This window comes from Pelmatolapia mariae, linkage group LG8 (assembly GCF_036321145.2).
Source record: "Pelmatolapia mariae isolate MD_Pm_ZW linkage group LG8, Pm_UMD_F_2, whole genome shotgun sequence".
NCBI lineage: Eukaryota > Metazoa > Chordata > Actinopteri > Cichliformes > Cichlidae > Pelmatolapia > Pelmatolapia mariae.
The window spans coordinates 28,369,979-28,384,252 of record NC_086234.1 but is presented as its reverse complement, the minus strand read 5'-3'; the positions used below and the strand labels follow the sequence as shown (position 1 = coordinate 28,384,252).

General features: G+C 38.4%; 2 protein-coding genes across 8 annotated transcripts in view; both read left to right on the top strand.

The window, feature by feature from the left end:
• tdrkh (tudor and KH domain containing) overlaps nt 1–9,442 on the top strand; it is a 38,729-nt gene extending 29,287 nt beyond the window's left edge. For 2 of the 4 annotated variants that reach the window (XM_063481732.1, XM_063481733.1), the window contains exons 9-14: nt 4,045–4,109; nt 6,726–6,877; nt 6,981–7,091; nt 8,218–8,272; nt 8,792–8,872; nt 8,968–9,442. In XM_063481732.1, the coding sequence (XP_063337802.1) occupies nt 4,045–4,109; nt 6,726–6,877; nt 6,981–7,091; nt 8,218–8,272; nt 8,792–8,847 (439 nt within the window). In that variant the 3' untranslated portion in view covers nt 8,848–8,872; nt 8,968–9,442. The remainder of the gene's footprint in view (nt 1–4,044; nt 4,110–6,725; nt 6,878–6,980; nt 7,092–8,217; nt 8,273–8,791; nt 8,873–8,967) is intronic. The other 2 variants (XM_063481734.1, XM_063481735.1) reach the window with 2 other exon arrangements.
• A 333-nt stretch (nt 9,443–9,775) lies between these two features.
• Nucleotides 9,776–14,274, top strand: part of mbtd1 (mbt domain containing 1) — a 29,824-nt gene continuing 25,325 nt past the window's right edge. For 2 of the 4 annotated variants that reach the window (XM_063481730.1, XM_063481728.1), the window contains exons 1-6: nt 9,776–9,942; nt 11,578–11,782; nt 12,423–12,556; nt 12,644–12,758; nt 12,848–12,930; nt 13,010–13,127. In XM_063481730.1, the coding sequence (XP_063337800.1) occupies nt 9,922–9,942; nt 11,578–11,782; nt 12,423–12,556; nt 12,644–12,758; nt 12,848–12,930; nt 13,010–13,127 (676 nt within the window). In that variant the 5' untranslated portion in view covers nt 9,776–9,921. Of the gene's footprint in view, nt 9,943–11,577; nt 11,783–12,422; nt 12,759–12,847; nt 12,931–13,009; nt 13,128–14,274 lie in introns of all 4 variants that reach the window. The other 2 variants (XM_063481729.1, XM_063481727.1) reach the window with 1 other exon arrangement.

Below are 14,274 nucleotides of genomic sequence, written 5' to 3'. Positions count from 1 at the left end.
ACATTTGGAGCGTAAATGTTTACTAATGTAACTAAATGACCATAAAGTTTGCCAGTTACAATAATATATCTACCTTGAGCGTCTGGAAATATTTTTGCTGCAGTAAATGGTACTGTTTTTTGGATTAGTATAGTTGTGCCTCTGCTTCCTGCATTAAACGTAGAGTGAAATATTTGTTCTATCCATTTGCAACGTAATCTGTTGTGGTCTTGTATTTTTAGATGCGTTTCTTGCAAAAAGATTATATCCGCATTTACTTTTTTTAACCTCCTGAGACCCGAACTCTTCCATGGCATGCATTTTTAATTTCTCTTTGATATTTGGGCATATTGGGACCTCATGAATGTAAAAACAAAAAATTGCCAGATTTTTTTTTTTTTTTTTTACCTGATTTTTGTTTCTGACAAAAATGAGATCCACATATGAGGATATTCATTTAAAATTTTGATAGAACAGTGGCAGTAGAATGGCCTCGTAAGTGGATATCAAGCCCTTGTAGAGAAAAATTCGTGTTTTTAGGTCTAGACAACCCAAAATGTGATGTCCACATATGTGGACGCCAGGTCCTAGGAGGTTAAGTGAGCTAAAATGTTTCCTCGTTTCACTGGTCCTCTGAGTCCCCTACAGTTCCATGTTACAAATTTGACAAGATTTTGTGGCGTTCCTTCAGTAGAGGTGCCAATAGTTACTAACTGTTAGTGATTGGTTAATGGATCTTACTCTGAGCTTTCTAGATGTGATCCTCTGAAATTCACAACTTTCTTGAACTAAACTAAAGAACATCCCCTTGAACTCAAACCTGAACCCCTTCTTTATTTGCAGCGAAACTGAGCTGCAAATGGAAAAGAAAAGAAAAGAAAAACAATTTTTGTCCAGCTTTTTATGGGTTGTAGACATCAGACTTACCACTAAACTCCTTAAGATTGTCTATTATTATATACTATTCCCTCCTGGGTCATGTTGTTTGTAGAGATGGCACCAACTATCCCTCCTTGTCAGTAGATGTGGCTGGGCTCTGGATGTGGATACTGACGAACTTCTCTGCTTCACGTGGATCTGTGAATGAGTGCTTGATGTTGTTCACTGTTATAATCAGCTTCGCGGGATAGTACAGACTGTACGGGATCCCAGCATTCCGCAGTTTCCCTTTCACGGGGTTGAATGTCGCACGAAGTTTGCTGACCTCGGGGTTCATGTCAGGGAAGATGTGTACAGGTGATCCTTTGTAGAAAAGGCAGCCTTTTTCCCTGGACAGTTGCAGAATCTATCCCTTGCCCTTATCATGGCTCTTGGGAGCTCTCCTGTCCGTGGTTTCGGGGTGAGGGTCCTGTGGGCTCGGTCTGTTATAGTAAATGAGTCACCGTTTTCTTTCCCGAGCACTTCTGAGAAAAACTCTGCCATGAAACGGCTGGGGTTTCCCCCCTCTGCGTCCTCATTAATGCCCACCACACGCAGATTTTTTCTACGGCTTCTGTTTTCTAAATCCAGGCGTTTGTCGTGTAGTTTGTTGTAATCTTTCTTTAGGGTCTCCTGATCTTTTTCTAAGGCTGTTAATCTGTCTGTAGCATCGCAGGGGGCCCGTTCCATTTCCTTCTGTATACTTGCTGTTTCTGCATGAATTTCGTGCAGTGTCTCTATTTTCTGTGAGAGCTCATGTCGAAGCTTATTGGTGTCCGCTTTAGCTTCTTCTCTTAGCGAGGAAATGTCCTTGCGTATGTTTTCATGCATATTCTCTATCTGTGTTTTGATATCATTCATCATACCGTTGTGGTAGGCTTGCAGTTCGCTCCGAAGGATCCTCACGGAGATTGGTGAATTCTCGTCCGCCATGTCGTGTTGTTGCTCTTCGCCGCCAGGTGTAGCAGAAATTGACGACAAAGTTTTTTGTGTGTATTTCCGACTACTCTTCATGACTAGTTTTGTTCAGGAGAAGTTTGTACAGCTGTGTCTTGATTAAAATCTTTGAATATGTGTCCCAGGAGGTTTGGATAATCAAAAAACTTGGCGGAGCTGCCTTTCGCTGCTACTTACTCCATCGGCTGGAAGCAGAAGTCACTTTTTTGCAATTTGTGTAGTTATTATGCACTTAATACATACATATTATTAAGGTTTGGGCTATAATGGTTGTATTGATGTATAGCAACTTGAAATGCTCCCAAAAATGGCACTACAGCATGTAAAAATATAAAGATAAGCTCTGGCGGACTTGGTTCTATGGTAGGTCTTAAAGGGTTAATGGGAAATTTTAAAACTGTAAGCACCCTAGTTCATGTGTTTGATCTATTTGTTTTGGAATTTATGCACACAAAGAAAATTGAAAAGGACCTATTGAAATAACTATAAGATGTATTTTGTATTGCTTTTGCATCTTTTTAAATAAAAAACAAAATTACAACAAAAAGAAAAAGGCTTTGACGGCTTTGAAATGTACAAGTAAGAAAGTAAAAAGTAGCTGTTTGAAGGATGTTACTACCAGCTATTTTTGTGCAAAGCTCGCGCTATGTATATCTATTTTTGTGCTATATTAATGTATTACAAAATATTATTAATAATTGAGAATAAGAACATTACTTCTCTTTAAATTTTAATTATAACTAATAAAGGAAAATTTCTAAAGAAATTTTGAGTGTGCCTATGGTACTGCCAGGTGAGTTGTCAGAAGGCATCAGGATGTGTGTGTGTGTGTGTGTGTGTGTGTGTGTTCCTGTCTAGCTATCTTTGTGAGGACCGAAATCTGCATTCTACTATACTTGTGAGAACCAGCAGTCACTTGTGAGGACACACAACTCGGTCCTCACATTTTTGAAGGCATTTAAAGGCATTTTTGAGGCTCAAAATGTGGTTTTAGTGTCAGGGTTACAATTAGGTTATGGTTAGGTTTAGGGTAAGGGTTAGGGTTAGGCATTCATTTTTAATGGTTAAGGTTAGGGTAAGGGGCTAGGGAAAGCATTATGTCAATGAGGGTCCTCACTAAGATAGCTGAACGGGGTTGTGTGTGTGTGTGTCTGTGTGCATATGTGTCTGCAGTGTTGGGGAGTAATGGAATACATGTACCGGCATTATGTATTTAAAATACAAAATATGAGGAACTGTATTCCGTTACACTAAATAGGTGATAATTAGTGTGGATGCTGATTAAGTATCCACAGTATTGTTCTTCTACTTTACATCTTCCGTACGTTTTTTGGTCGCTATCTCGTTCAATACCGTTCAACTTAGAAAAACCATTCAACCACCGTTAGATTCCTCTTCTTTTGGACATGTGTGCTTGTATTTTTCTCATGTTTAACTTTTATAGTTTTTTAAATTATTCAACTTTATTCAACAAAAATGTACAATGTATTTCAATGGGAGAATCTTCAAATCCTCATTCAACTTACTCGTCTTTCAACTCTAACTACTTCCACATACGTTGGCCTAGAGCCACCATTCAAACTTTAAAATGAAGCCAAGACATTGAACTATTCAGCTTGTATTTATCTTTTTAATATCTGTTATACTTTTTCTTCAGCCCCAGTTTAGATTTCATGGTTTTCTTTACCCGTTTCAGATTTATAATGGGTGTGTATGGGACGGAATGTTGGAGGTTAGAGTGAGGCAGTTCAACTGCTCGAGTGGGAGCAGGGGAAAAATTTATCTTAAAATCTTCTCTCACAGATGTGATGATTATAATGATAAGAGTAACACATTACTTTGAAATTGGTTACAAACAGCAATGCTTTTATTGAAGTATTACAAAGAAACAAGATAACCTTGCACAAGAGCAGTTTTGTTGTTTGTGACCATCATATCAGCATGAGACAAATGTTTCTGGCTGTCTTCAGAGGAGGCTGGTGAGTTACTGATTTTGAAGAGCACACAATTTTAAATTCTGCATTTTTATGTTAGCTCATGCAGTGAGTGTTGCTTTGTACACTTCTTCATCGAACTTTCGAAGAACTTGATGTGACATACTGCTACTGCACACTGTATAATGTTGGATGTAATATGGATAAAAAAAGGACATGACTTATTAACAGCTTTTGCATATGCTGCAATTTTCAGGAGCGACTTCCTCAGTTTACCATTTCAAGCTATTGAGTGCAGCTTAGCAGGAGTGAAGCCAAAAGGTAAAGCTCTCATCTTGACAATGACTGTCTTTCTCTCTCTCTCACTTGCTCATTTACTCACTGTCTCTTACCTTTTCACTCCCTGTTCCTCTCTCTTACACACTCTTGCTCCTCTCTCTTAATCTGGGCATACACTGTGCAATTTTTTTCAGTTGCGTTATTCAGCTTCTGCTCAAACTGCACGATTGACTCGCAGGGGTTAGAGGTTCGGTGGTCACGATGCAGGGTCTCACACTATATGGCCCGATGCTCTGATGCGACCTGAGTGCTCACACTGTGCCTCTGTAACATGAAGGTTATAATAGAAAATCTGTCGCTCGCTCTCCCTCTCTCTCCCTCTCTGTCTTTCAGTCACACAGTCACACGCACACCACCACCATCAACTTTGCTAAATTGTTAATGAAAAACGTTGATCAGGCAGCTGTGATTGAGCAGCAGTGTCCATCCAACTATTTTCACGGTTGTTGTGGTTGTGATAATTTTGTGAGGCCACATTGAAAAGACTCAGATGAGCTTGCCAAAGTTCTACAAGTTGTGCCTCCATTGCTTGTGTCCAGATCACACGCTGCACTGCCGTGCTGCTCTGTCTTTTCACTTTCATTTCTGTGTTTGCGCGTGCGCAGTGTGAGAGGCTGCGGTGACACCCTCACGACGGCCGACAGGATTTCAAACAGGTTTGATTTTCTTACGACCAAGCGATTGATGATGAGGAGCTGGTCCTGAGGTGTTAATCGCTTCTCGTTACCCCACGTATACTACACGATGCACGACACACGATGAAGGCGAAACTCGGGCCTATCACCAAAACGGTCGCACGACTGAAAAATCGGTTCAAAATGAGCCAAAAATCGCACAGTGTATGCCCAGCATTACATACACACTCTTTCCCAAACACACACACATATACTTATACACACTTTGTCACACACTTGCTGGTACATGAGGACATAAGGCACTTTTATGGCCACTGCTTACCTCCTGTCACGCTGTGTCGTGCAATAAAATTCATATCACATCCACTGGCATTACCATTTTGGCCATTTCTTTCGTCTGGTCGTGTATTGTATATCACAACACATGATATATATCGTGTATTGTATATCACAACACATGATATATATCACAACACATGATATATATCATGTGTTGTGATATAGCCAAAAATATGTTTTATTTTAACCATTTTTTAACCATCAGTTGCACACAGAGGTTTTTCACAAATGACAATATTCTCACAGTATGTCTCTTTCTGTGGTCAACACTAACCCTTTAACCAAAAAAATTAAGCAAGAGTCAAATTTAAAACAATTGAAATTAAAAAGGTGTTCTCTGTGCTTATAACATATAAAAACTGTAAAATGTGATGACCTACAGAAACAAAAGTGTAGTTAGTGTCTATAAAAACCATTGACCAAAAACTGTCACAGGTATCAGAGCATCTCAGAACTATTGTCTCTATATGTGCTAAGAAGTTTAAACAACAAAAAGTGGTAAAATGGAAAACGGTTCCAAGTTCAGACAGTGCCTGCAAAAAAAAAAAAACAGAACAAGAACAGTCCTATCACAGGTATTAGAGCATCTCAAAACCATCTAAATCAGGGGTGGGCAATCTCAGTCCACGAGGGCCGGTGTCCCTGCAGGTTTTAGATGTGTCCTTGAACCAACACAGCTGATTTAAATGGCTAAATTAGCTCCTCAACATGTCCTGAAGTTCTCCAGAGGCCTGGTAACGAACTAATCATGTGATTCAGGTGTGTTGACCCAAGGTGAGATCTAAAACCTGCAGGGACACCGGCCCTCGTGGACTGAGATAGCGCGATCATTATTTAGATCAGGGGTGGGCAATCTGTTCTAGATTTTAAACAACAAAACACACCACGCAAAGTGGTAAAAAAATTCACAGAAGCTAACGTATAATCAGGGATTGTGACTTTATTACTCCTGAACAAGAACGCTCTCATCTGTGTTTAAGGTGTGTAAGCTCTGTGCCAAAAACACAAGCCTGTCAACAGCTTCAGGTTTGAGTGAAGCCCGGGGACATGTGACCACATTTCCACTAGTACTAAATACCACGTTCCGCATTTAGGTTCGACATCCTCTTTGCGAAATCCAAACCACTGCCAGATTTATTGATCCAGTGCTGTTTCTCTTTGGAACTATCTTGTCTGGCTCCTGTTCAGTTACAGTCTCATTTCCTTGCTTGTCTGAGACTCTCACTGTCACCATATTTTTACCTATTTGGTAGTATATAAACACGCATGCTCAGCGCAGTGTGCCAGGTAGAAAAATTTCTGGTTGGGAGGTGGGATTAGTGATGCATTTATAGCATGTGTGAGAAAAAAAACTGCAGACAGCTTAATATTACCATGGCAGTTTATACTCGATGGTTACAATAGAGCCATTTTAACCATCATAAGTGAAAAAACTACATTCGCTATATCACTCAGACTTATCTTACTGGGGAACATAAATAAAACTGACTGTGCGATGATGTTACGGTGGCACAATCAATGCAGAGGATGTACTGACGCCCTTAGGTCTTTTAGTATTCTGCAGTGCATTATTCTTGAATTCTTGATTATTTCAGTCTCTTTCCTCCATCAACCTGTCATGCAGGAGGGGTTTGGACTGAGGAAGCCCTGGATCAGTTTGAGAGGCTGACATATTGTGCCTCTTGGAGACCCCTGCAGGCCAAACTGTGCAGCTACTCTCACTCGGAAATCTCCTCATGGCCCAGTGTCAAGCTCTATGACAACAGTGAGGGCAAGGTTAGATAGGATTTTATTTCTTAATAATAAGACTTTAATAAGCCTGTGTTTGGTTTGTCCTTTACCCTGTCTCCTCTTTCCATGTGTATATCATGTAAAAAAGACTGTGGATGTTGGAGAGGAGCTTATACGATTGGGCTATGCCGTTATCTTCCATGAAGATTTGAATGGAAAAAAAGAGGGCTGCAATCTTGGCTGTCTGCAGATGATGCTGGTAAGTTACTGATTCTGCTTTTCGTGTCTTCCAGCGTCTCTTACTTCTTCCTGGACAAAAATAGGGTATCAATATACTTAATCTTGAACAGGACCTCAGTAAGCCAGCAGGAAAAAATCCTGGAAAAATCAACACTGAACAGAGAGATAGATCAAAACTGCTGGATGATTGTGGAATTCTCATTTTTGGGAATCCAGACTCCCTCAGTTAACCTCCACTGACTGACAACAACCCTGACTTGCAGCCATGATTTGCAGAGTCATGGCTGCAAGACTGATGCCATTTAGTCTTCTAGCTGGCTGGGCCCATTCCACCTGTACCATTTGGACTATTACTACTGGGTAATTCCGGACTAGGCTCCTCATGCATCTCATCAGGATCAAATCCAGATCCTTAGTGCTGCACTGTAGGTTCCTGCAACAGGGACTTCATCTCGGTCTGATGTACCTTTATACTGCACTGTGCCAGTGGTACTGTTGCACAAATTGGATTGAATGTTGAAAATGAGGGTTAACTTCAAATTCTTTGACTCAAATCAGCAACTAACTGCCAGAATTATGCCAGAAGCTTATTGATGGCTACTAAACGAGGTACAACTTGCTAAGAGACATTTAACCAAATATTAGTGAGAGTGTATGTTTATATTTGACACTATATGTATAATTCTTACCTTTTGAAGATTAGAGAATATCCAAAATGAATTCCAAATGATGGACCCAATTTTTGTTTTTTAATGTCATAAAATATATATGCTGTATGATTATTCCACCCTTGTAAAAAGAACAGCTAAAAGAAATCATCAGTCAAGTCCAGAATTACAATGACATTCATGCACATGATGAGTTTATATGAACTTCTGTATGTGAAGGAAGAAATTAATAAAAGAATAATAAAGAATTTTGCTTCTTATTATTGGTATGCAATTCTAGCATTCTAGTTTTCTTGGGTGTGCTCGTCAGGTATATTAATCTCTGTCCAACTGTATCCGACAAGGTACTCTGTCATTTTTTATTATTATTATTTTAACTTATCTTTATGCCTGAGAGATTAGGTAATCCCCTTACTTCTGTTCTGAAAGTTTGGAGGACTGTTTAACAGCGGCTAATCACTTTTATTCTTCCAACAGGATGATGTAATAGGAGCATCATCAGAGCTCAGTCTTTCCTGTATTAGTTTATCAGGTGAGTTCTGTCATGGAACTGTAGATTTGCCAGTGACTATGTTTAAGCGATCATGAAGTAACCCTCGTACCCTTATGTTACTGGGATTGTATGTTGAAGTAAAAATGTTATCTAGGTTTCTAAATACAACAGAATATCCAAGTGATGTCCACATTGGATCAGATACTTGACTTGGGACACTTCTTAAACCTACAGAGAGGTAGTGTATGCCCCCATGTGGTGGAAAATTAACAGGAATGCAGTTCTGTTAAATCAACTTTCTAAAGTGTCTCAAGAAGAAATGAATACAACAATATACATTTTGGTTAGGATCAATTAACTTGACCCTAATACTCCAAATGCTTGTATTCAGTGCAATTTGTAGTTTATCTCTAACAAATCAGGGAATATAACATAGTGAAACAAAGGAACGGTGTCACTATGACTCTCAGTCAAGCTTTTGTACCATGGTGGATAAACAAAAAGAGTTGAAGCTGCTGTTACAGTCATTGTTAACTTGAGTGTTTCCTTGCACCTCAGAAGCTGCCTCTATATCAGGAAGTGTTGATGATGTTGTGGAGGACGAGTTGCTGTGAGACCAAAGATATTCAAAAAACCAAGGTATCTTCTCCCAGTTTGATGTCTGATTCTGAACATTTGCTAGTGAACGCTCTTGTGTGAACCATTATATCTAAAAATGATTAACTTTTCTTTAGCAGCCCTCAACATCTACTCCTCAGCATCAGCCCTAATGATGATATAGAGCTTTGCCTAACCTAAACTTGATTACATAAACCCTCTTCCTGAAGCCTTACCTACTTGATGAGTGTGCCACAGTTCTTCCAGCCATTATCCATTTGTTGTTGTTACTTCAGCAAATAATTCTTGGTTTTTTGTTTAATGTTTTGTTCTGCTTTGCTAAATTTTGTGTTCAAGGAATAGGGAAAGGAATAAATCTAGAATGCCAGTATTATTACTGAAAAGCACTGTGATTGGAATTACTGGAGCAAAGTTCATTTGGTTTGTGGTTAATATTGTTTAGTTTCTTGCTATACTTGTATGTATATCAAAAAAAAACTATGCCCATTATCAGGCTTAAGTGAATATATTTTGGAAGTTAAAAGCTAAAGTGTTGTTGAATGTGGTTCTCAGATTTTGTTCAATGTGAACATATTACATCTACTGTAGAAATCTTTCACAAGAAAGATTGTCTTCGAAAATGTAATAAAGTCACTATATCCTAATAAAATATTTATTTTACTTCACATGTAATACTTGTGTATTTTATTTTGAAGTTCTTTTTATATGGAAAAATTCCAAATGAAAGTCAGGAAGTAGTTATAAACAAAACAAAACCATTGAAATTACTGTAACGTTACTGTATTTACACCGACTAATAATCTGTAGTTGTTCTGAAGGCCCCTTTCATTCAGTTACTCTGCGAAGTCTACTATTTTGTGTCTGCATCGGTCGATGACCTCCATTGCAGATCCACCAATCACACAAAAGTAGGTTACGGTCGCTCATGCGCAGAGGCTGCAGAGTAATTTGTTGATATCCTGCTTGGTAGTATTTAGACTAAAATTCAAAGCTAGGTTATACCCCAGGTGAGGGGATTTGTTTGAATTAGGAAGTGCAGGTAACTGGAAGAGCATCTATATGAAGGGCTGATGGAAAACGCAAGGGATTTGGTGAGTTGGTTTGAAACATTTTTGGGCCGCGAGCCTCCGTTTCCAGTGAATTGTTCAGGCTAGTACGCCTCCTTTGTTGTTATCCGTTTACGATAGCCAGCTAGTGGCTCACCCATCTACACATAATACTGAAGCTCTTTCTTTCGTCTCTTTCTCTCTCTGAAAAAAAAAACAAGTAGAGTTTTCTTACAAGTCTAACTATTGCAACTATACGTTAATAGACGAACGTAAAAAGGCTTTGTTCTGAAGGAAAAAAACCCTGGAAAAACAGGTTCTGCTAGCTAGCTATGCTAGTGCTGTTTAGCTTTAGGAGGTGTTTGTAATAAGGCCGTCCCTTATTTTAGTTTCGGTATTAGTTTACTTTTCTAATATATATGTATGCAAAATGTAGCTTACGAAAGATGTCTTTGGAAATGGGTGTCTTGATATATATATATTTTTTTAAAGTTAAACCGTTGTGCGTAGTGTAATGTTTGAGCTGAGATGCTGTGAAGAGGAAGTAAACTAGCTTTGACAACATGTACGCATTGTTCCGGATCCTGTGATTAGACTTCCATATTTTCACGTAGAATTTATTTATTTATTTAGATGTTTGGGCGTTTCGAAAAAAAAAGTCATGCTGACTCAGATATGGTTCGCTGATATTTTCCTACCTGAATCTAAATGATGCATTAATGATGAAAGGCGAACTGTAAAACTACATCTTTCAACTAAAATAAGTTCAGCTTCACTTCAATACTAAAGTTTAGCTTAGGGACTTGATTTATGTTGACATTTGTCTAAAACATCTTACAAATGCTCATAAAAAAGGAAAGAATATTGATTACAAAAATAATAAAAATGTGAACTAAGAAGATTTGAATCTTTATTTTCTTCTGGTCCATTATTATTTTTTGCATCAACCTTGCAATCAAACTATTTCTTTTGCAAGTATTGCAGACTGTGTCTGCTCCCCCATTCTTCCCCTTCCTACCTCCCAAGAATGCCTTAGAGCAATATTCCCTTTCTAGCTTCGTCACAGAAGTTGTTGTTTTAAGTATCTTCGTTCTTTTGTATTGATTCGCACAGAGATTGAGATTAACAGTAATAAGAATTATTTTAAGGCACTATTATTGCTGTGCTTTTACCATTAATTATGTTTAAAGAAAAGGTTAATTTTATTAATATTAAAAACCATGGTATATTTAATTTGAATAAGAGTGCCACTGTTAAAAAATAAATAAATAAATAAACTGGGCATCTCTTCTGCACTAAAGACAAATGTTTGGCTAGTTTGTGTGGCTAAACTCCAGGACCACAGAACAAGGACATTTGTAAGGAGCCGCTAAAATAAAGTGCAATAGCTCAAAAGAATAAAAGTATGAGAATACAGCTTTATTTTTCTTTTATTGAGCTTTAGTAAAGTAAAATAACTCAAAAGGAATGGAGTAAAATAAAATGATTTGAATGAAATGTTTTTCTGAACAGTTACCTTCTCTTAGACCAATTTCACTGCTTTCTCCATGGACGACGCCAAAGTAAACGTGTTACATTATACGGAGAAATGGAGAGGAGAACCTCCTGAGCTACAGACACCCCTAAAAGCATCCATATGAATTCATTCAGTGTTTCTCTGTTGTGTCCTCATCTGTGAAGGCTGAGCGTACCCCACGTTCAGATCGTAAGCGACGAGACTCATTCGGGATGTTTGATGGCTATGACAGCTGCAGCGAGGAGTCCACCAGCAGCTCTAGCTCAGACGACAGTGAGGATGAGGTGGTACCCTCTATCCCTGCTAGTCTGCCCATCATCAAGAACAATGGACAAGTCTACACCTACCCTGATGGAAAGGCTGGAATGGGTCAGTACATGAGGCTTGTTTTTTGTGTGTATTGCTTAAATAATAATCTGTGAGTGAACAATAATAGTGTTTATGTTTAGCTGCTGTGGCTCAGGAAGTAGAACGATTATTAGTTTGAGCCTCAGCTCCTCAACATTCATATGTGCAAATATCCTTGGCCAAGATATTGAATTACCTAAACAGTTAATGCATTACTTTTGGTATACCCTTTGAATTAAAGCTGAAAATTTTCATTTGAATCACATTTGGTTAATTTAAAATCCACTGTAGTGATGGGGTGGCTCGGTCCCCTTCTGCTCCATTCTACATGCCAAATATCCTTGGCCAAGATAATAACCCCAAGTTGTTCTCTGATGCATCCACCGGACAATGAATGTGTATTACTGTTGGGTAGAAAGCACTTACATAGAAAGTGCCTAGAAAAAAGTGCTTGTGCGATTGGATGTGAATGGGTGAATGAGGAAAGATGTATAAAGAGCTTTTAGTATTCAGAGTAGAAAGGCGCTATATAAAAACCAGTCCATTTACCACGTACAGAGCAAAAATTGCAATTGTGTCAATTTTCAAATACTTATGGAGATAACTATAAATGCCATTTACCATTTGTAGACTGCTGATCTATTTTGGTTTGTTTTCACAGCCACCTGTGAGATGTGTGGGATGGTCGGTGTACGAGATGCTTTTTACTCCAAAACCAAGCGTTTCTGCAGTGTGTCCTGTTCTAGGAGTTATTCCTCAAATTCTAAAAAAGCTAGCATCTTGGCAAGACTCCAGGTAAATGCATTATCTTTGATAAACAAGTATAGTAGTTTCATAATTTTGTATTATGTAAATATTAACATCTGCTTTGGTTTTTACAAGGGCAAACCACCAACAAAAAAGGCCAAAGTCTTACAGAAACAGCCTCTCATGGCAAAGTTGGCAGCTTATGCCCAGTACCAAGCAAGTCAACAGAACCAGGCCAAACTGAAAGCGGGTAGGCTATGAAAAAGCAATCATGATGGGGCTCATATTTCTGCTCTTTTTGATGTACACAAGCAACAAACTAATTGTTGTTTCTGTCAGTGGTCGCTGGAGAGAGTTTTGACTGGGGGCAGTATATCTGTAGCAGTAACACGGTGGGGGCTCCTGTCAGCTGTTTCAAGCATGTAAGTAGCTGGAGCTGAGAATATGGTCACCACTGATATGATACTATGATTATCATAGCTGATAACTTCTGTGCCTCAGGCCCCCATGGGAACATGTTGGGGAGATATTGAAGTAGGTGTGAGGATTGAAGTGCCCAACTCTGATACCAATTTCTCCACCAAGGTGTACTGGATAGCAGAAATCATAAAGCTAGCAGGTAAACACTACAAGTAATTAAGGTAAAATCTCTCACACAACCCTTGGGGTGTTTTTAATTGTGTTTGTGTGTCTTTTCATTTTTGTGAACTCTGTTAGGAGTAAGTGTTACTGCTGAATAAGTATATCACAACATGGCAAATGTATGCAAAGTCCAATGTAAAACTCACACTGAACATTTGAACAGTTAGTTTCACTGTTTCCACAACCACAACAAGTAGTTGTCAGTTGATGAGATAGTGAACCACAAGAGAGGCATTTGGCTTTACATAAAAGAGAACCTGCAGCTGCTAGTTGACTCAGAATCTGTGTAGTAAGGTTGGGTGATTGGACGAATTTATCGACCAGGCTGAGCCTTTCGCCAATTGTTTTTACAAGAGCAATTTATTTATTTGCCCATTAGTAAGTTTGCTAATAATGTTGGTTGAAACTAAGAGAAAAAGTCAACGAAAACAATAATAGCGCTGTTTTAACGGCACCCTCCTCAGCGTGCCCCCAAATGCAGCGATCAATTTACACAAACTCATAACAGAAAGAAAGAAAGATGGTATCCTATGTTCACAAAAAAACAAAAACATTTTATTTAAATAAAAAAAATACAATGTTGGGCAGGGAAACAAAGAAAAACTGGTTTCTTTTTTCCACTTTAACCGTGTTTACAGGCTGTTCCAATGTTTATCTGTCTTACACACTCGACCAAACAACAAGATACAAAAAGTATGTTAAAAAAATGTTTCTTCCAGCGAACATAAAAAAAATCTTTGACGTAATGTTAAGTCTTTTGTGCGATTTGGTGCCTCTCAAATAAACAAATGACTATTCAAGAATGTAGCCATATTAATACTGAAACAAACAAGAAAAGAAAGTGAAATATTCCCTCCAAAAAACGTATAAATTCTAAACACGCAAATCAGTCTGTGCATGATTACATTGCTCCGCCCATCAAAAAGTCATCTGTGCAAATATATCGCCTATCGTCATTTATTGGACTGACGAATGCCGGTTGGAAAAATTTGACATATCGCCCAACCTTGTAAAGGTGTAGCCTTAAGTTTTTCTAGGTCTTAATACTACACACTGACATGCTGCAAGAATAGCTGGATTGTTTTTTTTGTTTTGTTTTTTTAATTTCAGTACTAAAATAGTTT